The sequence below is a fragment of the Amblyomma maculatum genome, chromosome 4 (genome assembly GCF_055883805.1).
Source record: "Amblyomma maculatum isolate TAMU_Amacu chromosome 4, ASM5588380v1, whole genome shotgun sequence".
Lineage (NCBI taxonomy): Eukaryota > Metazoa > Arthropoda > Arachnida > Ixodida > Ixodidae > Amblyomma > Amblyomma maculatum.
In genome coordinates, this window is record NC_139347.1 from 167,674,225 (window position 1) to 167,694,554 (window position 20,330).

The 20,330-nt window shown below is 44.3% G+C and overlaps 1 protein-coding gene across 2 annotated transcripts in view; it reads left to right on the forward strand.

Annotated features, from left to right (window-relative positions):
- The window catches only part of LOC146193446 (alpha-(1,3)-fucosyltransferase C-like), a 63,320-nt gene extending 49,703 nt beyond the window's left edge, over positions 1–13,617 (forward strand). For both annotated transcript variants that reach the window (XM_084602755.1, XM_084602754.1), the window contains one exon: positions 11,423–13,617. In XM_084602755.1, coding sequence (XP_084458881.1) covers positions 11,476–12,561 — 1,086 coding nt within the window. In that variant the 5' untranslated portion in view covers positions 11,423–11,475 and the 3' untranslated portion in view covers positions 12,562–13,617. The remainder of the gene's footprint in view (positions 1–11,422) is intronic.
- Positions 13,618–20,330: the final 6,713 nt, after the last annotated feature.

Here is a 20,330-nt window from a genome sequence, read left to right on the forward strand (position 1 = left end):
CGCCAGTGTGTTACGCCTGTGGGATGATCGGCCACATTTCCCGCTTTTGCCGCAACCGTCGTCCGTACCAGCAGTATCGCCGACAGTGGGTGAACTCTCGTACAAGGCTTCCTGCTGAAAATGATGATTCATATAGAAGAACACCTGGCCGGAATGAGTACAGATCAACAGCTAGCCGACAAGAACGCAGAATGGTGCTGAACCGAAACGAATCACCGGCCTCTGACCGTAGCCTGACACCACCATCTCGGCGCCTACGACAATCCCCTTCTCCCCGACGACGTTCTCCACCTCCGGGAAACTAGTGAGTGCGGCCGATGGAGGTGAGGTCGCAAATGATTCTAGCTTAACCATACCTCTGCCCGTTTCGATGTTAAAGAACCGAATTGAAGTGTTTGTGGACGGTGTACGTGCTATGGCGTTGTTGGACACAGGTGCAACTATTTCTATTATAAGTCTCGCTTTTAAAAACTGCCTTGGTCGTAAAATTATGTTTGCTTTACGACAACATCATGTGGTGTTGGTGGCGAACCGCTTAACCCACTTGGAGTCCGTTCCGTGAATCTTGTTTTCGCCGGCCACACATTCCGAACTGAATTCGCAGTACTTACTCGATCAACGCATGACGTAATTCTTGGACTCGATTTTCTGGAGCAATGTGGGCCACTCTCGACTTTCGCAATGGAGACATTTCTGTGAGCACTCGAATTGAATCTGCTTTGCGTGAAAATTCGCGGTCCCATCCTAGCACGCTTTCGGTTTCGGAAGACATAGTCATTCCTGCAATGTCAGCACAGTTTATACGAGTTGTTAGTTCCAGTTGTGCCAGTGATGCGTTCGACGCTGTGGTTGAACCACTCACCCTCAACTGCGCGAAGAAAAGTATTCTGATTCCCCGCTGCATCATCTCAGTCATGAATGGCCATTCTTTGTGGACGACTAACTGCTCTAACGAACCTGTTGTATTACCACGTGGTCTAAAACTTGCCAACTTTGACGAAGACACTTTTAAATCAGTGGCCGTGATCAGCACAGACAATTCCCAGCCTACCGCATGCTCAGAAGAAGATGAGACAAAATTTCTTGCCATGATTAACAAATCCCTGCCAACAAGTGACCGTCACAGTTTAGTGGAAGCTCTGGCGAAACATACTGTGGCTTTCGATTTCTCTCGGGACTCGCCACCACGGATTCCCATGTCCCGTACTCAGCACCGAATCAATACAGGAACTGCTGATCCAATCCGCCAGAAGCCTTATCGTGTATCCCCATCAGAGCGCCAAACAATCGAAGAACAAGTTCGTGACATGCTGCATAAGGGCATCATTCAGGAATCGTCTAGTCCGTGGGCTGCCCCTGTGATTCTAGTCAAAAAGAAAGATGGCACATGGCGATTTTGTGTTGATTATCGACGTTTGAATACTGTTACCAAGAAGGACGTGTATCCCCTGCCACGTATTGACGACGCCATTGATCGCTTACATTCCGCCTCCTATTTTTCCTCAGTTGACCTGCGATCAGGCTATTGGCAGATCCCCATGCACCCGGAAGATAAAGAAAAGACGGCATTCATCACCCCAGACGGGCTGTATGAATTTAATGTGATGCCGTTTGGATTATGTAACGCTCCAGCCACGTTCGAAAGATTCATGGATACAGTTTTGCGCGGGCTGAAGTGGCACATTTGTATGTGTTATTTGGACGATGTAGTGATATTCGGGACAACTTTTCATGAACACAACAGTCGATTAGAGATTGTCTTGGAGTGTATCGAGAAAGCTGGTCTGGTACTCAATTCCAAGACATGTCGTTTTGGAGAACGCCAGACTGTGGTACTTGGACATCTTATAGACAAGGATGGAATCAGGCCTGATCCGAAAAAGATCGAAGCTGTCACTTGTTTTAAACCGCCGAAATCGTTAAAACAGCTCAGGAGTTTTTTGGGGCTTTGCTCCTATTTTCGGCGTTTTGTTCCGAAGTTTACTGATCTAGCATATCCCCTTACTTGTCTTCTGCAAAAAGATGTGCCTTTCAAGTGGACTGCCGATTGTGACTCCGCCTTTCGTCAGTTAAAGTTTATTTTGACATCAGCACCAGTACTACGCCACTTCTGTCCATCAGCTCCAACAGAACTTCACACTGACGCCAGCGCAGTTGGAATTGGTGCTGTGCTCATACAGCGCCACAATGGCAATGAACATGTCGTTGCGTATGCAAGCCGTTCTTTGAGCAAGGCTGAGCGTAATTACACTGTAACTGAACAGGAATGCTTAGCTGTTGTATTCGGTGTGCAACGGTTTAGGTCATATCTTTATGGATGTGCATTTAAAATTGTGACGGACCATCATTCCTTATGTTGGCTTGTAAACCTTCGTGACCCCAGTGGACGCCTTGCGCGGTGGGCTTTGCGCCTTCAAGAATTCAATTTTACTGTGTCTTTTAAGAGTGGTCGTAAGCACGGTGATGCTGACTGCTTGTCACGGTTGCCACTTGAAACTACTGATTGCGACAATGAGGTCTTGGATGAATATATAGCTGCTATCTCTACAAGTTTCCCTGATGTTGGTGAATTCAAGATTGCGCAGCGGCACGACAACGAGTTGGCACCGCTTTTTGAGGTAGCAAGTTCCCGGAACCCTACGACCTCATTCTGCATTCGTGACGGTGTACTATACAGGAAGAACTACTCGTCAGTAGGTGCGCGGCTTCTTCTGGTAGTTCCTACAAGTCTTAGGTGTCAGGTTCTTCGGGTAATGCACGACGATGCCACAGCTGGACACTTGGGTTTCGCAAGAACATTGCACAGGACTAAGGAACGTTTTTATTGGCCGAAGATGCGTCAAACTACTCAACGTTATGTGGCCAGCTGCCTCCAGTGCCAGCGTTTCAAGCACCCAACCTGCTCACCGCCGGGTCATCTTCAGCCTATAACGCCACCACGAACCCCATTCGAACAGGCGGGAATTGTTCTAGGACCGTTTCCCCGTTCCTCCAACGGAAACCGCTGGGTCATAGTGTGCGTAGACTATCTTACGCGGTACTGTGAAACTGCTGCTATACCGTCAGCCACTGCTTCTGATGTCTCGGCGTTTCTCCTACGGTCCATCATTCTTCGACATGGGCCTCCTCGTGTGTTAATAAGCGATCGTGGCCGACAGTTTACGGCAGAAGTTGTAGAAGAACTTCTTCGCCTATGCTCATCCCATTTTCGCCATTCAACTCCTTACCACCCACAAACAAACGGTCTTACCGAACGCACCATTCGGACGCTTAGCAACATGCTCGCAATGTATGTCGACTCCCGCCACAAAAGCTGGGATGAAGTCCTTCCGTTTATAACATATGCATTTAACACTGCTAAGCACGAAACGACAGGCTACAGTCCGTTTTTTCTTCTCTATGCACGACCTCCACGAAGCACTTTGGACACGTTTCTGCCTTTCTCACTCCCTGCTGAAACTTCACTAGCGCAAACTCTCTCTTTGGCTGAAGAAGCTCGCCGACTCGCTAGACTTCGCACTCTAGCCTCCCAGGAACGCTACAAGCAACGCTACGACAAGCGGCATCAAGATGTTAATTATGTCCCTGGTGACTTGGTGTGGCTTTGGACGCCGTTGCGTAAGCGTGACTTGTGCCAGAAACTGTTGCACCACTATACTGGCCCTTTCGTTGTATTGGAACGCCTCAGCGCAATAAACTTTGTAGTCTCTCGCGTGACCACCCAAGGACGTCGTTCTCGGAAGACTCAAGTAGTCCACGTGGCCCGCATGAAGTCCTTCTATCAACGTGACGAACCTTGACTCGCCCGGCGGGCATCGTCTGCGAAGGGGGCAGTGTCACGCACTTCCCGCGGTCCTTATTGAAGGAAGATGAGGTTTGGCGGAATAAGGAGAAGAGGACGAGGAAGCTGGGTCTGTCCGCTGTAGTGTGCTAATCTCCAGCGTATCCTTCCATCTGTGTAAATAAATGTCGTAACAATTTGATGCCTGGGCGTGACAGTGTTTCAATAGCAGCATAGGCTATATGGCCACAGAAAGATACCAAACTGTAAGCGAGTTAAAAAACTGTCCTGCTTTCGATGATGATGACCACAACAAAAATAGCACATACCCACGGCGGAGGATTGGCCAGGGTGCATTGTAGATACTTAATATGTATAGTCGAGGACTAGTGTAATAATATAAATATGGGTGTTTAACTAGTACAACTTTATTACTAGTATTAGGATTAGTATTAGTGTTAGGAAAACTAGGAAACTATGAAATCTAAAAACTAGTACTAGGAAAACATGAAGAGTAAAAGAAAAGGAATCAAGTCTCACATAATATAGAAATTTGCTTGATGAAAATAATTAATAGAATCGTACACTGGTTTCAAGGCATATCCCTTGAAGCTTGCTTCGAAGGAGATGAGAACTGGAATGATTAGGGGAAGGCCTAATCTACAAAAGAGGACTGGCTAAGTAAATTTTACGGATTGATGTGAACCGCCGGCAGAAGAGGAAAAATGGTCTATGGATCCAATTTCTCTACAAGACTCACAGAGGTTAGTAACGGATAGACCCGAACGACATAAATACCGATTTATATTCAGTAATCTACAGCATAAGAGACTCCTAGACACTTCACATGGCCTTGACCTACTCATGCGTCCACGCCAAGGCCATTTCAGGTGTTCGTAATCCGGTGCAGAAAGGAGAGGCTCGTAATTATGTTAATAGAGATGTTGGAACTTTTGAAACCATGCTGAAGTTAAGTAAACGATATTAGGTGTTTACGAAACAAGAGATCCACAAAGGACGTAGTTTGATAAAAAATCTTCCCTTTCATTAGATTCAATGCTACAGCAGCCAGTAACCCAGCGAAACCTCCTCCTGTAATGTGAGGAGGAATAAAAATAAAGGGAACGAAAAGCAGATTATCCCTCGAATTTTCGTGCACTGCTAACGTGCATAGGCTTTCAAGAAGATAACTAACTTAAGAGATATTGCTAACAATCCTTGTCAAGGCCAACTAATGGCCAGAAACTCAGACGAAAAATCGGCGTACAGTACTGGGGCCTGAAATGAATAACTCCTGTCAAGGGCCCGGGAGTATATGCCAATAGCTGCTTTTTCATTCTGCTGGGAGACATCTGTAAAAATGGCAAGGTGGCTCAGAAAAATCTCTAGATAGTCATCTATAAGGCCATTTAATACATTGGCAGACAAAGTCTTAGCCTTCCTGGGGAGAGTGTCATCAAATTATATTAGAATATCAGGCCACCGGTTGCTAACTTGTAATGAAGAATTTATTGAAACGGAAAGTTTCGACAGCAGGGAATCAGTAAACAAAACCTGAAGGAGCTTATACTTGGGACAAAATATTGATGAGATCTAAGTAATTATGTGTTCAGCCACTACAGAGACAGGCTCCAAAGACCAAAAAAAATGTTCGCACAATGAGAAGCTGAAACCACGTATTTAGATTAGGTATCCGACCTTCCAAGTACAGCACAGCATTTGCAACTGATTTGGGCAGACCTAAGCAAAGGCGCAAAGCTCGTCGTTCCAAAACAAACAGGGGTGCAGCTTGTACCTTGTGCACCCAGAAAATAGAATGGAGCCTAATTCAAGTACTGGCCGTACGTAGGTCTTATAAAGCAACAGCAGTGTCCCGACGCATACCATATTTTTTTGTTGCTGATTCTCATTACCCGGCCAAGGGCACGTTTACCTTTAAGCACAAGACTTCTTATTTGGGGCCTCCAGTCTAACTGTGGGTCGTAAATTATACCCACATATTTATTAGACCCAACCTGCGGGATAAGGGTAGAATGATATGAGAAAGAAATGTTAACAGGAGCTGTCTGTGGGAATGCGGGGAATGCTGCTTTTTCTGAAAGCTATAATGGTTGTTTTCACTTTATTGTTGGATCTGCTATGCATAAAGCTGGTGCTCTGGACATATGTTTGCATTGCTAAATATGGTGGAAGTCTTTGTGCTCACAGAAACATGGTATGCAAATGGACAAGATGTGATCCAGATACAAAATTACAACACGTATTTTGTAAACCGCGCTCAGAAGCATTGTGGTGGTGTCTGCATTTTAGTGAGCAAAAATGTGGAGTGTGACCTCATACCCAAATTTTCTTTAGTAACTGAGGACTATGAAATGGTGTGTCTGATATCTGATACTATTGTGCTTATTGCCTGCTATCGACCGCCTGATGGCTGTCTCGACTAAATGTTTGCTTTCTCCGACTGGTTCCTGTACTTCTATGAAAAGAATAAGTATGATGTAGTTTTTGGGGTGAGGTTAACATAAACCTGCTGGTGGATGACCCAGTATCCAAATATTTTATTTCTCTCATTTCTGTTAATGGATGCAGAAATGCAATTGACCCATCTACTACAATCACACGCAGTTTGTAGTGTTTAATTGATCTTTCCATAACAAATATTCAAAGTGACCGGTTCCTTTCGGCAGCTTTCTGCTGTGCGATTAGTGACCACCTACTTTATTTATACCGAGTACCTACAGCGCCCTCAGTGGGGCATTATTGTAGGGGGTCAAATTTATTCGCTGTCAAAGGAAGTGTGAATATGCACTACAATGCCCTTACGTGTTTCAAAACACCTGAGGGCCTTTTTTGTAGCTAAAAAAATTATTTTATTCTATAAGGGGCCGTTCTTGTCATGTCCTCTTAGGTGGTGACTTTATTATGCCGTCTATCGGCTGGATTAATGATTTTCCTGAAACCCTTTCTAGTAGAGCCGAACCAATTTTGGGCCTCATACATTTCATGACGTAGCTCTGTTAGTGAAATGGCCCTCCCCCCGATTTCAGTATGATACAGCTTCAGTCTTAGATATATTTCCTGTAAGCAATCCAGGGCTTAAACATGGGCCCGAAGTACACATTTTTGATAAAGTATCTGATCGCAATAAAATATTTCAAACCGTTAAACTCTGCCCTCCTACTGAAAATAATGAAACAATGCTTCCTTCCGACCTTTTCGCGCGCTGAAGACGTCGATATATTAGGCAACATGAATAGATCACTGTCTGACTTCATTTCTTTTTCTAAATCGGGCACGGGTAGTGTGAACGAACTATGGGCTTTATTTAAGAACCTAACCTTAAAATGCGTCAAGAACTTTATTGCGATGATGTTGTGTACGCGACAGCACATAAGTCTGTGAAGGACGAAGGAAATAGTGCGGAGGAAGGAAAGCTAAACGAATAAGAAATCAACACCGTCGGTGCACCTACATTTCAACGCCGGTAAAATTTCTAACATACGTGTGCAACTAAAAATGACTATGAAAAAAGCAAAACAATATTATCAAGTGTATCTTTGAAGGATATCCAGTTGTCCTCCTTAGCTAAGTTTGAGCGACAGTTTTCTTCCCGAAAATAGCCCTTATTTAACTTCTGTAAGCGGAGAAACCGAGACTGATGAAGCTTCGATTGCAGAGACGTTTAATGAGCTTCTTTTTTTTTCATTTCTTACGGATGACGACGGTCGAAAGTCCAGTTTATGGGGTTTAACGTCCCAAAGCAACTCAGGCTATGAGAGACGCCGTAGTGGAGGACTCTGGAAATTTCTACCACTGGAGTGTCCGGCAATTGACAATTAGTGACCGAAGAAAGCATTTTGGCTCTTTTGGTAAATATAGATATCGAAACATCGCCTGGAATGGATGGCATCCAACAACTTTTCTCGTGAGATATGCCGAGTCGTAGCCGAAATATTTGTGCATTCCATTTATGTCTTTATCGTGTGAAGTAGTTCCGAATGACTGCAAGTGCGCAAATATAACTCCAATATCCAAAACAGAAAACCGGTCGCTTATCACTTCGTACAGACCAATTTCATTGTTGCCTGCATGTGCGAAATCTCTAGAGCATATTATATTCAAGCATATGTCTATCCTTCTGCATGACAACCACTTAATAGATCTCAGGCAGCATGGGTTTTGGAAAGAATTATCTACAACAGCACAGCTTCTTGAAACGTTTCATGACTTCGCGGAAATCCTAGACAGACAAGGTCAAATTGACATGATATTCACTGACTGATTTTGAAATAACCTTCGACCGTGCGTCTCACCCTAAACTTCTACTAAAACTGCAGAAAGTGCTCAAAAATAATTCCCTGCTAGCATGGAGTTCTGCATATTAGTCGTTACGGCAACAGAGTGTGTTCATCAATGGTGTGCGTTCTGGCGAAGCACCTGTTCAGTCGGGAATTCCACAGTCGGACCCCTTTTCTATCTAATATTTATCATTGGTTTATTGAAAAAGTGAACGTAAAAATAAGGTTATTTTTATGTGACTGCATATTATATCAAGAAATCAAAAGCTTAAATGACGAGGATTGTCTGAATTGCTCATTGCCAAATGCAAACGCTTGGTGCGCCACATGGCTAATGACTATTGCATCAAAGAAAACGGTGGCTATTTCAATTACACGAAACGAAACCATTTATTATTTTCATTTAGCATCAGTGGTGACAATCTATCTTGGGTAAGGAGATACAAATACTTGGGTCTTGTATTATCCGACCTCAGAAGGAACGAAAATATATCTTATATTTCAAAAAAGGCAATGCGCAAGCTTGGTTACCTGAGGAGGTCGCTACGACAGTCGCCACGAGAAATCCGTATTTTCATTTAGCGTACAAAGCATATATATGAGAACATATATTAATTAGACCATATATTAATATGCCTCAATAGTATGGGACCCATGCACCCAGATAAATATCACACAAATAGAAAGCATCCAAAGAAAATCGGTTAGGCTAGAATTTCATTTCTATAGCTGCCAAGTATCTCCAACAGTTCTTATAAAGAAATCAAACATGGAGACGCTTGAATTATGACAGTTTGAAGACAAACAAATACATGCATTTACTTTATCCCGGTATGCTGGGACTAGATAAGGATGTGTACATTAATTCAGTTTCTAAGCGCCACAGCACGATCAAATCATCAAAAAAAAAGGTTGAAGCAGCTTTTTTGAAGAACTGACGTATTTAAAAACTCTTTTTTTTTTCCAAGGACAGTGAACGAGTGGAATGCGCTCACCGCCAGCACAGTGGAATGCCCAACCGTAAAGTCACTCTATCGCATGCTCGACAGCATCTCGACTGTGTACTCTTGTCTTTGAAAGGTTACACAAGCCTTCGAGTGCTCCGTGTTCTTACCCGTTACATTTCATAGATTTCGATTTCTGTTCAAGCGTTCGAGCATGCGTGCTGTGTTTTTCATATCCCTACAACTTTGATGCAATTTATGCACCATGTTCTCTATGCCAAGTTTTGTTTTCGTCTGCATTTTAGTGCTTGATTTCTTTCCTCCATTGGCTTTTTTTTCAATAGCTAGAATTGTAAGCTGAACTTGCGCAGATCGAGAAGTGTTTGACTGTGTTAGGCTGGCAACTTGTTGTGCACCTGTCCTGAGCAAACGTACTCCATGCGGTTCTGCATTCACTGCATTCTCTGTTGCATTCATGTAATGCTTTTCCTGCTGTCCATTGTGTTGCCGTAAAACGCCGCCCTTATCCAGCCCGGGTAAACCTAATAAATTGGTTTACAAAAAAGTAAAGCAGAAGTATCTGTCGCACACTCTTTGTAAATACCTTACCCGAGCTGTGTGGGAAGAGAGTAAGGCGGAAATGGCAGAAGAAAGAGAGAAAGGGGTGCCGCAGTGGAAGGCTGCGGAGTAATTTCGACCCCCTTGGTATCAATAACGTGCGCTGACATCGCACAGCACACGGACGCCTCTTCGTTTACCTTCTATCGAGATGCAGCCATCGGTGGTCGGGTTCGATCCCCGGTACTTCGGCAGAGCAGCAGGGCATCTTAACCATTTCGCCACCATGGCAGGGTCGCGGCCAAGCCTAAACGTAGCAGCGTCACTGCGTTAGCGTGGCTTGATAAGCTTTTTTTCTGGCACGAGCGCGACCACCGAGAAGACCGCGATAGCTCTCTTCGAGGTATTGCTGCTTTGCCCACAACCGCCAGTGCAGGTGCTACACAGCTGCTATAGAACTGCGATTGCCACGGCTGCCACGGCTGGAAATTTCATCAACACTAGGCGGCTGCCCTGCGTTCAAGATTACACTTCTAGGTTTCGTTGAAGTGCAATCAAAATAAGGCAGCATTCTCCGCTCTTCGAATTTCTTGTCTCTATGATCGATTGCTGCGAAAGCAACAAATATTTCGAACAACGGAGCGTGTAAGAGTCACACGGTTCGTATATGTCATTTCTGCGACTGTAGCAGCCGCAAGCATGGAACTCTTCTTGGCGCAAGGTGAATATAAAACGACCGCTGTTCATCTCCGAACAAGAACTGTTTTGATCATTTATTCTGTCTAAAATTTCTTACCCCATCAATTCGTCACAATTTACTGGCATTAACGCTGTTATTTTTCGGTTCTCGCGAAATGTGTTGATGGTTGTCATGATCTAAAACTTTACGTGGCCGTCCGGTGCTTTTTCGCTACTATTCTCCCGCGTAAAGGGAAACCAACTCCTATACGTACTCAATCGCAATGCTTTAGATTGTATGTCAACGCAACCAAGTGCGTTTTTCCTCACCCAAAATGCGAAAAATATTTAGTCGTGACGGCTACGAAATTAGTAGGAAAAATATTGGCTACAAATTCAATAAGGCGGCTAGCCTGGATCGAAAAATGTAGCAGATTTATACAGCTTTTTGTGATTTATAATCATACTGTAGTCATCCGGGGTGTGATATTTGAATCAATAATTGAATCTAGCTTTTTTCAATGCTGAAATAACGGCTTCTAATTTTGCTTCTAAATTCCCCATTTCTCAATGACCCGGCCCTGCTGCAAACACATCCGTAAACTGTGTTGCGGCGCAATAACACCGCAGCATTCTCTCTGCGCATACGCCAATTCTTGTGTGGCATAGGAGATCGAAGGAAAGTGTATAAAAGCTTCGTGTCTCAAGAGTTTCTGTATACCTTGTCCTGCACTCTGCAACACCGGAACACCAGAGCTTTAGTTATTTCTACGCGGACGCTGGAGCACCATAGAAGATTCCTGAGCTACACTGAAAGCTGAGGCAGAGCCCTGGTTTTGGTTCGGTTGGCGCCAGTTGGGCGCCAGCGTAGCTGCCATTGCCACTCTGATCGGCGCATTATTCATTACTGCATGAAGCCTGCTGGTAGCATTGTGTAGAGCGGGGTGTCTTCCTCTATCGGACTCGTTTAGTAAAAGGTGCATATATCTATGTTTTCTTAGTTCAGTATGAGATGGTTTTCTCCATTCAGACTCCTGAGAATTAATGGCAGTTCTACCGCTGTCGTTGCTTAAAAGCATACTGCTTTTTTTAGGTTTTCTGAATGTCTGTTTTCTTTATAGGATCCGTAAAAAAACTCGCGTTTATTATTGTCCACCTTGCAGGTGCCCCCCGGTTTGTCATCACTAAGAGGCCCAGCACCCGGACCCGGACCTGTATGCGAAGGTTTCTCATCGTAGCATTGATAATTGCTACTTACACGTGCCTCCACATCCTAACACGCTGCTTTTGCGAAATGTGTCACGATGTCCAACTCACAAGTGCATCACCTGCGCATCGTTTGCCACGAATCATGATGTGGACCCGCTTCATCGGTTCTTCGTACAGAAACCTCGATGACACAAAACCTGTGGAGGACTTCACTTACAACTGCAGCGTCACATGTCTGGTCACCAACAACCGTCGATTACTTACTTCCAGCGAAGTCGTCGTGTTCCATGCAAACGACGTGAACGCTGATGATTTGCCATTGGAGCGTTTAACCTCGCAAAAGTGGATCTTCTTCACATTGCAGTCTCCGCCATACACACTTCCTAATTTCAAAAACATGAAGGGTATTTTCAACTGGACAATGACTTACAGGTCAGACTCCGACGTGCATATCCCCTATGGTAGAACTGTTCCTCGCAGATTCCCTGTTGCATCTAGGAAAAACCTGGCTTCTCTCTGGAAGTCCAAAACAAAAGCTGCTGTATGGATAGTTAACCACTGCACAAGTGAAAGCAGAAGGGAAGATTTCTATGTTGAACTCAGGAAGCACCTGGAAATTGACGTGTACGGTAGCTGTGGTCCTTACGACTGTACGAAATCTGGAGGCAGTGATTGTTATGAGGATTTAGAGCGTAAATACTTTTTCATGCTTTCCTTCGAAGATTCCTTATGCGTTGATTACGCAACAGAAAATCTTTTCAAAGCCCTCAAGTATCACATTGTACCGATAGTATTTGGCGGCGCAAATTACAGCAAAATCGCGCCCCCCAACTCATACGTAAATGCACTTGATTTCCCGTCGCCAAAGAAGCTAGCTCGACATCTCATTGCTATTTCGAAAAACTTTTCAGCATATACTTCATATTTCCAATGGAAAGAATTTCAAGATGTTGAGCAGTGGGATGGAGGCCTTTGTGAGCTTTGCAAAAAGTTGCACAATTCCCCGAACAATCAAAGCGGCTCCTCCTCTTCCTACAGTGACATAGGTGTTTGGTGGGAAAATGGAGGCCGTTGCCATAGGTGGGGCGAATAGTGTGCCACCATATGCCTCATCTCATCTGCAAAGCTGAAGGTTTCCGACGAAGGTGTCGGTAGCCATGCACATGCAATTAAATATCTATGCGGTTCGGTACTATTGACATAACCAGCGAACTGCTTACAGCGACGAAGGAGACTACTGCATAAGCTGAAGCTGTTTGTGTGGAGGAAGGGTGAGGACGATGCCTGAACTAGAAATGTGAACTTCGCTAATACCGGTAGAACGTAATATGTTCTATTTCTTCCCAGTGAACAAAACAGCTGACAGAACATAGTTGTTCACTGATCAAGGACATTTATGCATTTAGGAATGGTTGTAGTTTGATATGTTTATGTTGTATTATTTCTAAACAGAGGAACAGTTTACCCTCTGCAGTCTTCACGAGAATAAAGCTCGGTTACAAATGACCTACGTTTTTTACCTAATGTGTACTGAAGAAATTATAAGTATTCTTTCTGTCTTCACTTCCTAGACGACATTATTTTTCCAAATAACGAAGTGGTTGAACTCACTCTATAAGTTCTTGGTACTAACCATACATCGATTTGGCAACTTCTACGAGTATGTGTGGACAATATTCTTCCTGAATAAGGTGGACCCTCGTATGACCTCGTGCAAACCTCAAAGGGGAAGGCTAAGACTACAACAGTAAAAAATACATAGAGACGCAGAGAGATGGAGAGAGCATAAGCTGGCTCTGATGGTGAATGCCGCTATTTTCTGTGAATGTGGCCTATTGTTACAGCCTGCAGAAAATTGAAAGTAGTTGAGGTTGGAAGCGAACCGAGATAATGAGAGGCAAATAATAGGGGAAGTACCAGTCTGGTGAAGTGTAGTAACCAGGCACAATGAAATCATGAAATCTGCTTCCCAATATACGTTAGTACAATGTACAACAGTTGTAACTTACAAATAGTTGTCTAAAGGACGAAACATTGGCGACTAGAGACAAGACTTCAAATTAACTTCATGACCGCGCAGCTAACTCTGGAGAGAAAAAGAGAGAGGTGTAATTATATTAGACAGAAATATAGTAGGTTGTGTCCCGAAGGGAACACAGTTAAGAACAGTCTAGCAGATATCAAGAAGCCGAAATGAAATCGGTAACGTCTGCAATCAAAATGTAGGTAACGAATGTTTTCTAATAATTGTTACAGCAAATGTAACAAAATACGCGCGCAAGACATATCCGCAAATTTCAGGGTGATGTGATGATGATTGGGCATAGCCGAAGCAGGAATAAATGAAGAGCTATTAGAGTCGTTTGTGATTGACATGACGGGGTTATACTAATGATAAATGTACAGTTTGGCGTGATCTTTCATTCACATCAGCGAAATGATGGCATGACTTGAGGATAGATATATTAGGCAGAGAAGCGCATGGATCAGATGGACACATGTCTAAGATATAATTGTCACAAGCAACGAATTCTTAAGAACAAGAGGACTTGACAGGTCAGTGAACAGTTCATATCTAACGTATCTACAGGCAGTGACGCATGAACATCAAAGTGATGAATCTTTGGAGCAATCTAACTCAACGTTTAAAGGGAAAGCCTTTCTTGACCCATATGTCGAATGGACAGAGACTGCCACCAGAGTCTATCATTCCAGCGTGTCCGCATCACTTGATGCTAAACGAAAGAAACCGTCTCTCCGCCAGGGTTAGAACCATCATCCGAACAGGTTGGATTTATCGGCACTAGCCTAAGACCAACTATCCCCGCATTTTTTGTTGTTGTTTTCATCTAGGGTTTCTGTTACATGCAGCTCAGTGCTAGAAGCTTATAAGGTGGGACACGAAAGAAACGAGACTAGTCCTATAAATTGTTGCACTTACAGAATCGGTTCTCTGTGACATTATCACCTTCAAAGTCGTCACCTCCAGCATTCACGCACTTCTGCATTTGATGCTGCCACTGCTGATGACAGTTCTGGAACGAGAATTTGGAAGGCTCTTCAGGGGATTCTCCGTTTTTATCTGAACCTCTTCAACTCAGGTAAATTGGGTTCCCTTTCAGCAAGATTTATTTTTATGGAATAAACAAAACGTCGCATGGAGTCAAATCAGGTGATTAAGGAGGATTCTCCATGACTGTAATGTTTTTGCTGGTCAGAAACTGCTTGACAGATAGGGCCGTGTGATCAGATGCATTTCCCTGGTGCAACAGTCATCTATCACTTCACACCTGGGACCTTTTTGTTTCCTAATTTTTTCACGAAGCCTTCATCAAAATGCAACAGCAAAATACTATTTGCAGCGAACATTGTGGCCTTCTGAAAGGTCCATCTGCGCCGATCCTTCATTTACCCAGAGCCAGTCGATAATGATGATTTTCAGACAACCGCGACTCTTTTCCGCGCGCCACTGCGCCATAAATTGGTGTAACATTGGGCACGTGGTGCACTTCGGTCTGCATTCACCATCATGTTTTCAAGCATGCAGTACTGTCGAAGCGACGGCAACAGTAGAGAGACAGGGAGATAGCGAGATCCTCTAAGTGATCTTTTTCGCTATGTATATGACATAAGCAGAAATCATTGCTTCGCACTCAAAAGTCGTGGTGGCAGCCTCGATAACGAGGAGAACCCTTCAAAGCATTGTAGAAGTTGGTATGTCTCGTCGGAAAGCCTTAATACGAGGAATCTAGGAGGCCTCAGAAAGAAAGCGGTTAAGTGAGGAAATGAGGGAGTGCTCTAATGAGCGGATACAGCATGGAAAAGCAGCAAGAAAACACCGTTGTCAAGAAGAGATCAGCGTCATGAGGTAGGAGACAGACAGAGTCAATGTCAACAAGCAGGGGTTTGAGATACGGGTAACAGTGGCTGTGTAACGTTTCACGGAAGAATAGGGTGAGGTTCTGGTCAGTCTTCTTTCGTGCACTCCTCGAATGAGTTAGCTGTGCAAGAAATAATTCTGCTGGTGCAAGAAGAACGAGAACAAACGCCGACAACGCGATTCAATCAGAAGGAATTAATGAAAAAAAACATCAGTGTGAGCAACAACCATGTGCTGAAGACGGAGCAGCAAAAAAGTGGCATAGTTACTGGAAGGGGACAAAGAGGAAAGCGATCATATCCAAGCCTAGTAGCTAAGAGGGGATGACACAGCAAAAAAAGCTTTTGTCCTGACTTTGCGACTTCAAAAATTGTGCCACGGAGGACATATAAAACCTGTTTTGACACTCTTGAATACTTGTGTGATGTTGACATGATTTCGACTTTGACTGAAATAGGAAAAGATGAGGCAGGCAAAACAACACTGCTATCTCCCTTCTTTATTCGTTCCCCGGTGCACAGGAGAGCCGACTCTTGTTTTAACCAAAGCAATCATTTTTGAAGGAAGCAGCGACGTCAACAGAAATGGGAATGAGTTTCAAGGGCGAGTTTAACGGGACATTAAAAATTGGGTTCAAGGCGGCAAAAGCTCCTGTTAAGACACATACGTACGTGTAAGAGGAACGTCTATTTTTGTAATGGCACGCCCCCATCTTGACACAAGAAATAACATCGCCCCCTTCCGTCGCAAATGTCATGGATAAAATTTGTGACAAGGGCTTGCAATGGTTGACAGCGGTTAATCTGTAACACTGTAACCCTGTTTAACAAGGCCTGCATACGCCCTAAAGGAATATTGTTGTTGACAATGTCGATGTTTAAGCAGCATTGTTTTCGCATACCTCTTTAGAAAAATGTTCCGAAGCCACTGACTGCTGTCCTGTGTTCTGTTCGACCCGCTGTTCTGCTCTTGATGTAAAAAAAAATTTAGTTCTTGTTAAACTCTGGTTAACCCTAGTTGAATTACGTTAGCAACGACAGAAGCTTATTTTGCCTGCTACATTATTCCCCTATAACGTCCTATCAGTGTAAGGTGCTATATTATTGGGCACACTTAAGCTCATCCTTTAAGGGTATGACGCGAGAGTATAAGCTGCCAGCCCACATATAAGGTCGCGCTTCAGTCAAGCCGTATGGACGTGCCTATGTGTCATAGGTGTAACGAGAATGCAAACGGTTCTGGAAGGCTGATTCTGATATCACCCTCCCATATTAAAAGAGCGACCCGAGTTGGCAGCTCCTGCCCTTGGCATAGGGGTAACGTGAATTCAAATATCATGGCAGGCTGATTCTTATGTCACCCTCTCACATGAAAAAAGAGGCCCGAGTGAGAGCTCTTGCTGAGTACACGCTCGCTGAAAGCCTATCATCATCACTAGTATCACCCTCAGGCTAGTGAAGGAGAATTAAGGTGCGCTATTCACAGTCCCAGGCGTGCCTCGGGGAGGGGCGTTCATTCGGGACGGCCATGTTTCACAATGCTCTCGGCTGGAAACAGCGCACTGGCCGTTGGCCGAGGTTTTTAGTCTTCTGAAGACATCATGGACACCTACAAGATTGTGCTGCCTCGTCTGCCGTTCGGTGATGTAGTGCTCAATACTGTATTTTTGCATGGTGACTTAAATGGCCGTCCGTGCCGATAGGACTTCAGGGATGTCCTTGCCTGTGCACGGCCGGTCTCGAGGGAGAGCGCGTTTCTCTCTTCTCTTACGGCCTCTCCCATGGGGTCTGTTTCCACCTCCCGCCGCGCCTCGGTGGGGTCGCCACCGCCCCACTGCTGCTCCTCCGCTACAGCCGTTCACGAGCAAGGGAAACGCGCGCTCGTTCTTCGCTCCGCCCGCATCGGTTGCAACCGGCAGGTTCTGATATTTCACCCCTTATGGCTTATAGGAAGAAGCCATAATCAGCGCCTGATTTATCGTGTATGAGCAATAAAATAGTCAATAATGCGCGCGCACGCCTTTGTCAGTGTTGTCGCGCACGGTCGAATGAAGTTTCGGGTGCACTTACATCAACACTTTTTGCCCCTAAATTTTTCACAAAACTATATGTACCATTTTATGCAGTGTGCCTTTGAAAGCTGTAAACAGGTATAGCGCGACCTGACGCTAGTCTGCATGGCAAACTGTTCGGTGGATATTCAAAGTATTCTGTCAACCGCTGCCGTTTTCGTTTAGAGCAAAACAGGCACTGACGAAAATTCATAGCACGTCTCAGATTCAGAGTAAGGAACAAAAATTTAAGCATACAGTTAAAATTTCAGTTGTCTAGTGGAGTGAGCTGTTCTAGCTTCGCTTAAAATAAATCAGTAGGTTGAAAGACAGCAGATGTATACGTAGTCTCGCGACTGACGCACACGTAGACAGTCGTAGTCAGTTTAATACCAGCAATCAAAAAAACATTTAATCAAGGAAATATGGGCATAAACAGATATGCATAATTGAAAAGAGCAGCAAGCAATAAAAAAAAATATCCTTCAAAGTTAACACATTGCACTCATTCATCAAAACGGTGCATGCGGCTAGAAAATTAAAGACTCAAAATCTTTTTGGGCGGTTTGTGCACATAAGGAGCTGGCCTTTCGTTCCTGTTTGTCACCTTCTTAGCATAATTGACAAGAAGGAGTCTGAGAAATTTCTCACATATTAAAGAAGCGGACCTTGGCTATTGTCAATGCCTTCCGGGCAACTCAGCAAAGGTCAGTGCTCAAGTGCTGGCTGGATTAAGATTTGAAGGACTTCAAGGACATTTGTGTGTGGTAGGTGCACGACAACTTTTTCAAAAAAAGACACGACCTTGTCCAAGAGGGCTACAAACTCTGGTTTTGGATAATGCAGTCCACTAGAATCTTGTCCTCGCAGAATAGTGTACATGGGGCTGCTTCTTTCGCTGGTTTCAAGAAGGATAGCACAAGCGTCACACCCGAAGTCACTGATTAACTTCACAATGTATCCAGCGGCGTAAGCTAAACCAGAATACGTGACAGTGGGTAATGGGATGACAGGAGATACCATCACTTCTTTCAGTTCCCCGGTTACTGATTGCGGTAGAGCTGAAATGATTTCGTCGGTGTCGACACTAGGTGCCTAGGCGCGCAATACAGCGCGACATACAACTCCTATAGTCACCTCTGAATAAATAGCACAGAGAAAAGCTTTTATATCCATTATTGAGGAGTGTTCCTTGAGTAACAGTGCCGAATGTGTAATAAGCAACGCATTCTACCAAAATAATGGGGCAGCGATTGCTCTCTAGGGCAGGCATTACTGCACAGATAGTTACAAGGAACTATATTAGTTCAAAAACATACTAGAAAAAGAAAGAAAATATTGCTAGGAATTAGTGCTTGAAATAGATTTCCTGTTTTTTTCATGAAATAATCATGATATCATGTAAACATTTCATTGAACCAACGTTTATTTGCAAAATTAAAATAATGTTGATAATACAACATAAAACATTTGCTGGTCTATAAATTATAGCAAAATTGAAAACAAAACTTAAAATCGTTTACTCTGACGTTATACTACTAACACTTTATGTCATGTAAGCATTGTGCAACTTACATTACATTTTTATAAAATTATTTTCACCTTCGGTGTTACCTCGATGGTTTCTCATCTAGCGCATGAAAGACGGTTTTGCCATTGTTGCTGTTATGTTTGCCTTGAAGAAGCTTCGATGTGATCACTGCTCATTCACTTTTTTTATTCATCTTCTTGTACAGGCTTGGGCAAAAATTTAGATTAAAATGAACAAAAGTCGCAATGCCGCAATACATGTCATATGCTTGTCGAGCGTTTGCTGAACCACAGAGTTTTTTAATATAAAGACTCCATTAACATGTGTAGCACGCTGACAGGATGCCGCTGCAGCATCTACCTTCTGTAATCTTTCATTTAGGGGCTGCACTCAACACGAAACTCGCGGGCGATAGCGCGGAACCAGGCAAAAGCCGCCCGCCGCCACTGAAGCAGATGCGGAGCGAACAGTGAGCAGGTCGCGCCCCTTGCGGCGGCGGAGAGCGTGACTCAAGGAGAAAAGTTCCCATTGTTCACGCGGCGATTGAGAAGGCCGTAAGAAAGAGCGCGCGCTCTCTCCCTCGAGACCGGCCGTGGCCTGTGTCATGGACCTTGGGAATATCGTCTGCATTGGACAATATCAAATGCGCCATGTTTGGATGGTGACTTGTGAGATAGCACTTCAAAACAGAAACTTGTGGACTTGGCGGAGCTTCGCGTAAAATGGCTGAAATGCATGGTATTTGACCCGGAAACAAGAAATATTAAGTTGGAACTCGTTTGGCTCCCACGCCACGTGGAACTTCGCCGGATTGTGGAAGTTTTGGAGCTGTATAGCACTGTTCAAACAGTGGAACGAGAAAAGCGGCGCTGTCAAGGGATGAAACACATGGAGACAGCAAACCGGGAAGTGTATATCACGATGAAAGATGGTGTTTCATCTTCCAGCATTCATCATACCCTCAGTGTTTGTGATTCAGGCGTTGGTAATCATTCAGGGCAGGCCTCCACTGTGTCTTCGGTGCAGCAGAGTTGGACAAGTGCGGCGGCCGTGCCGAACGCCATGATGCACCGAGTGCCATCGTTTCGGACACACAGTGGATTTCTGTGTCTTGACCTATGCTGATAGGTTGCGTCAGGACTCCTTGTCTAAAGAAGATGATGGAGTGTCAGGGCACATCATAGACATATCGAATGTTGTAAACGCTTCTGGAGAGCTCAACACCGTGGGTCCGCATGAAACAGTAGCCATTAATAATCCACAGGGCATCAAGCCGCCACCTAATAAACCTCCCGACCCAATGCCTCCGGACTCTGCCCAGTTTGAGCATTGTGAATCTGATCTTGAGCTGTTTAAAAAGCTGCGTCCTGCTGCAGATACACATCGAGATCTGCCACTGGG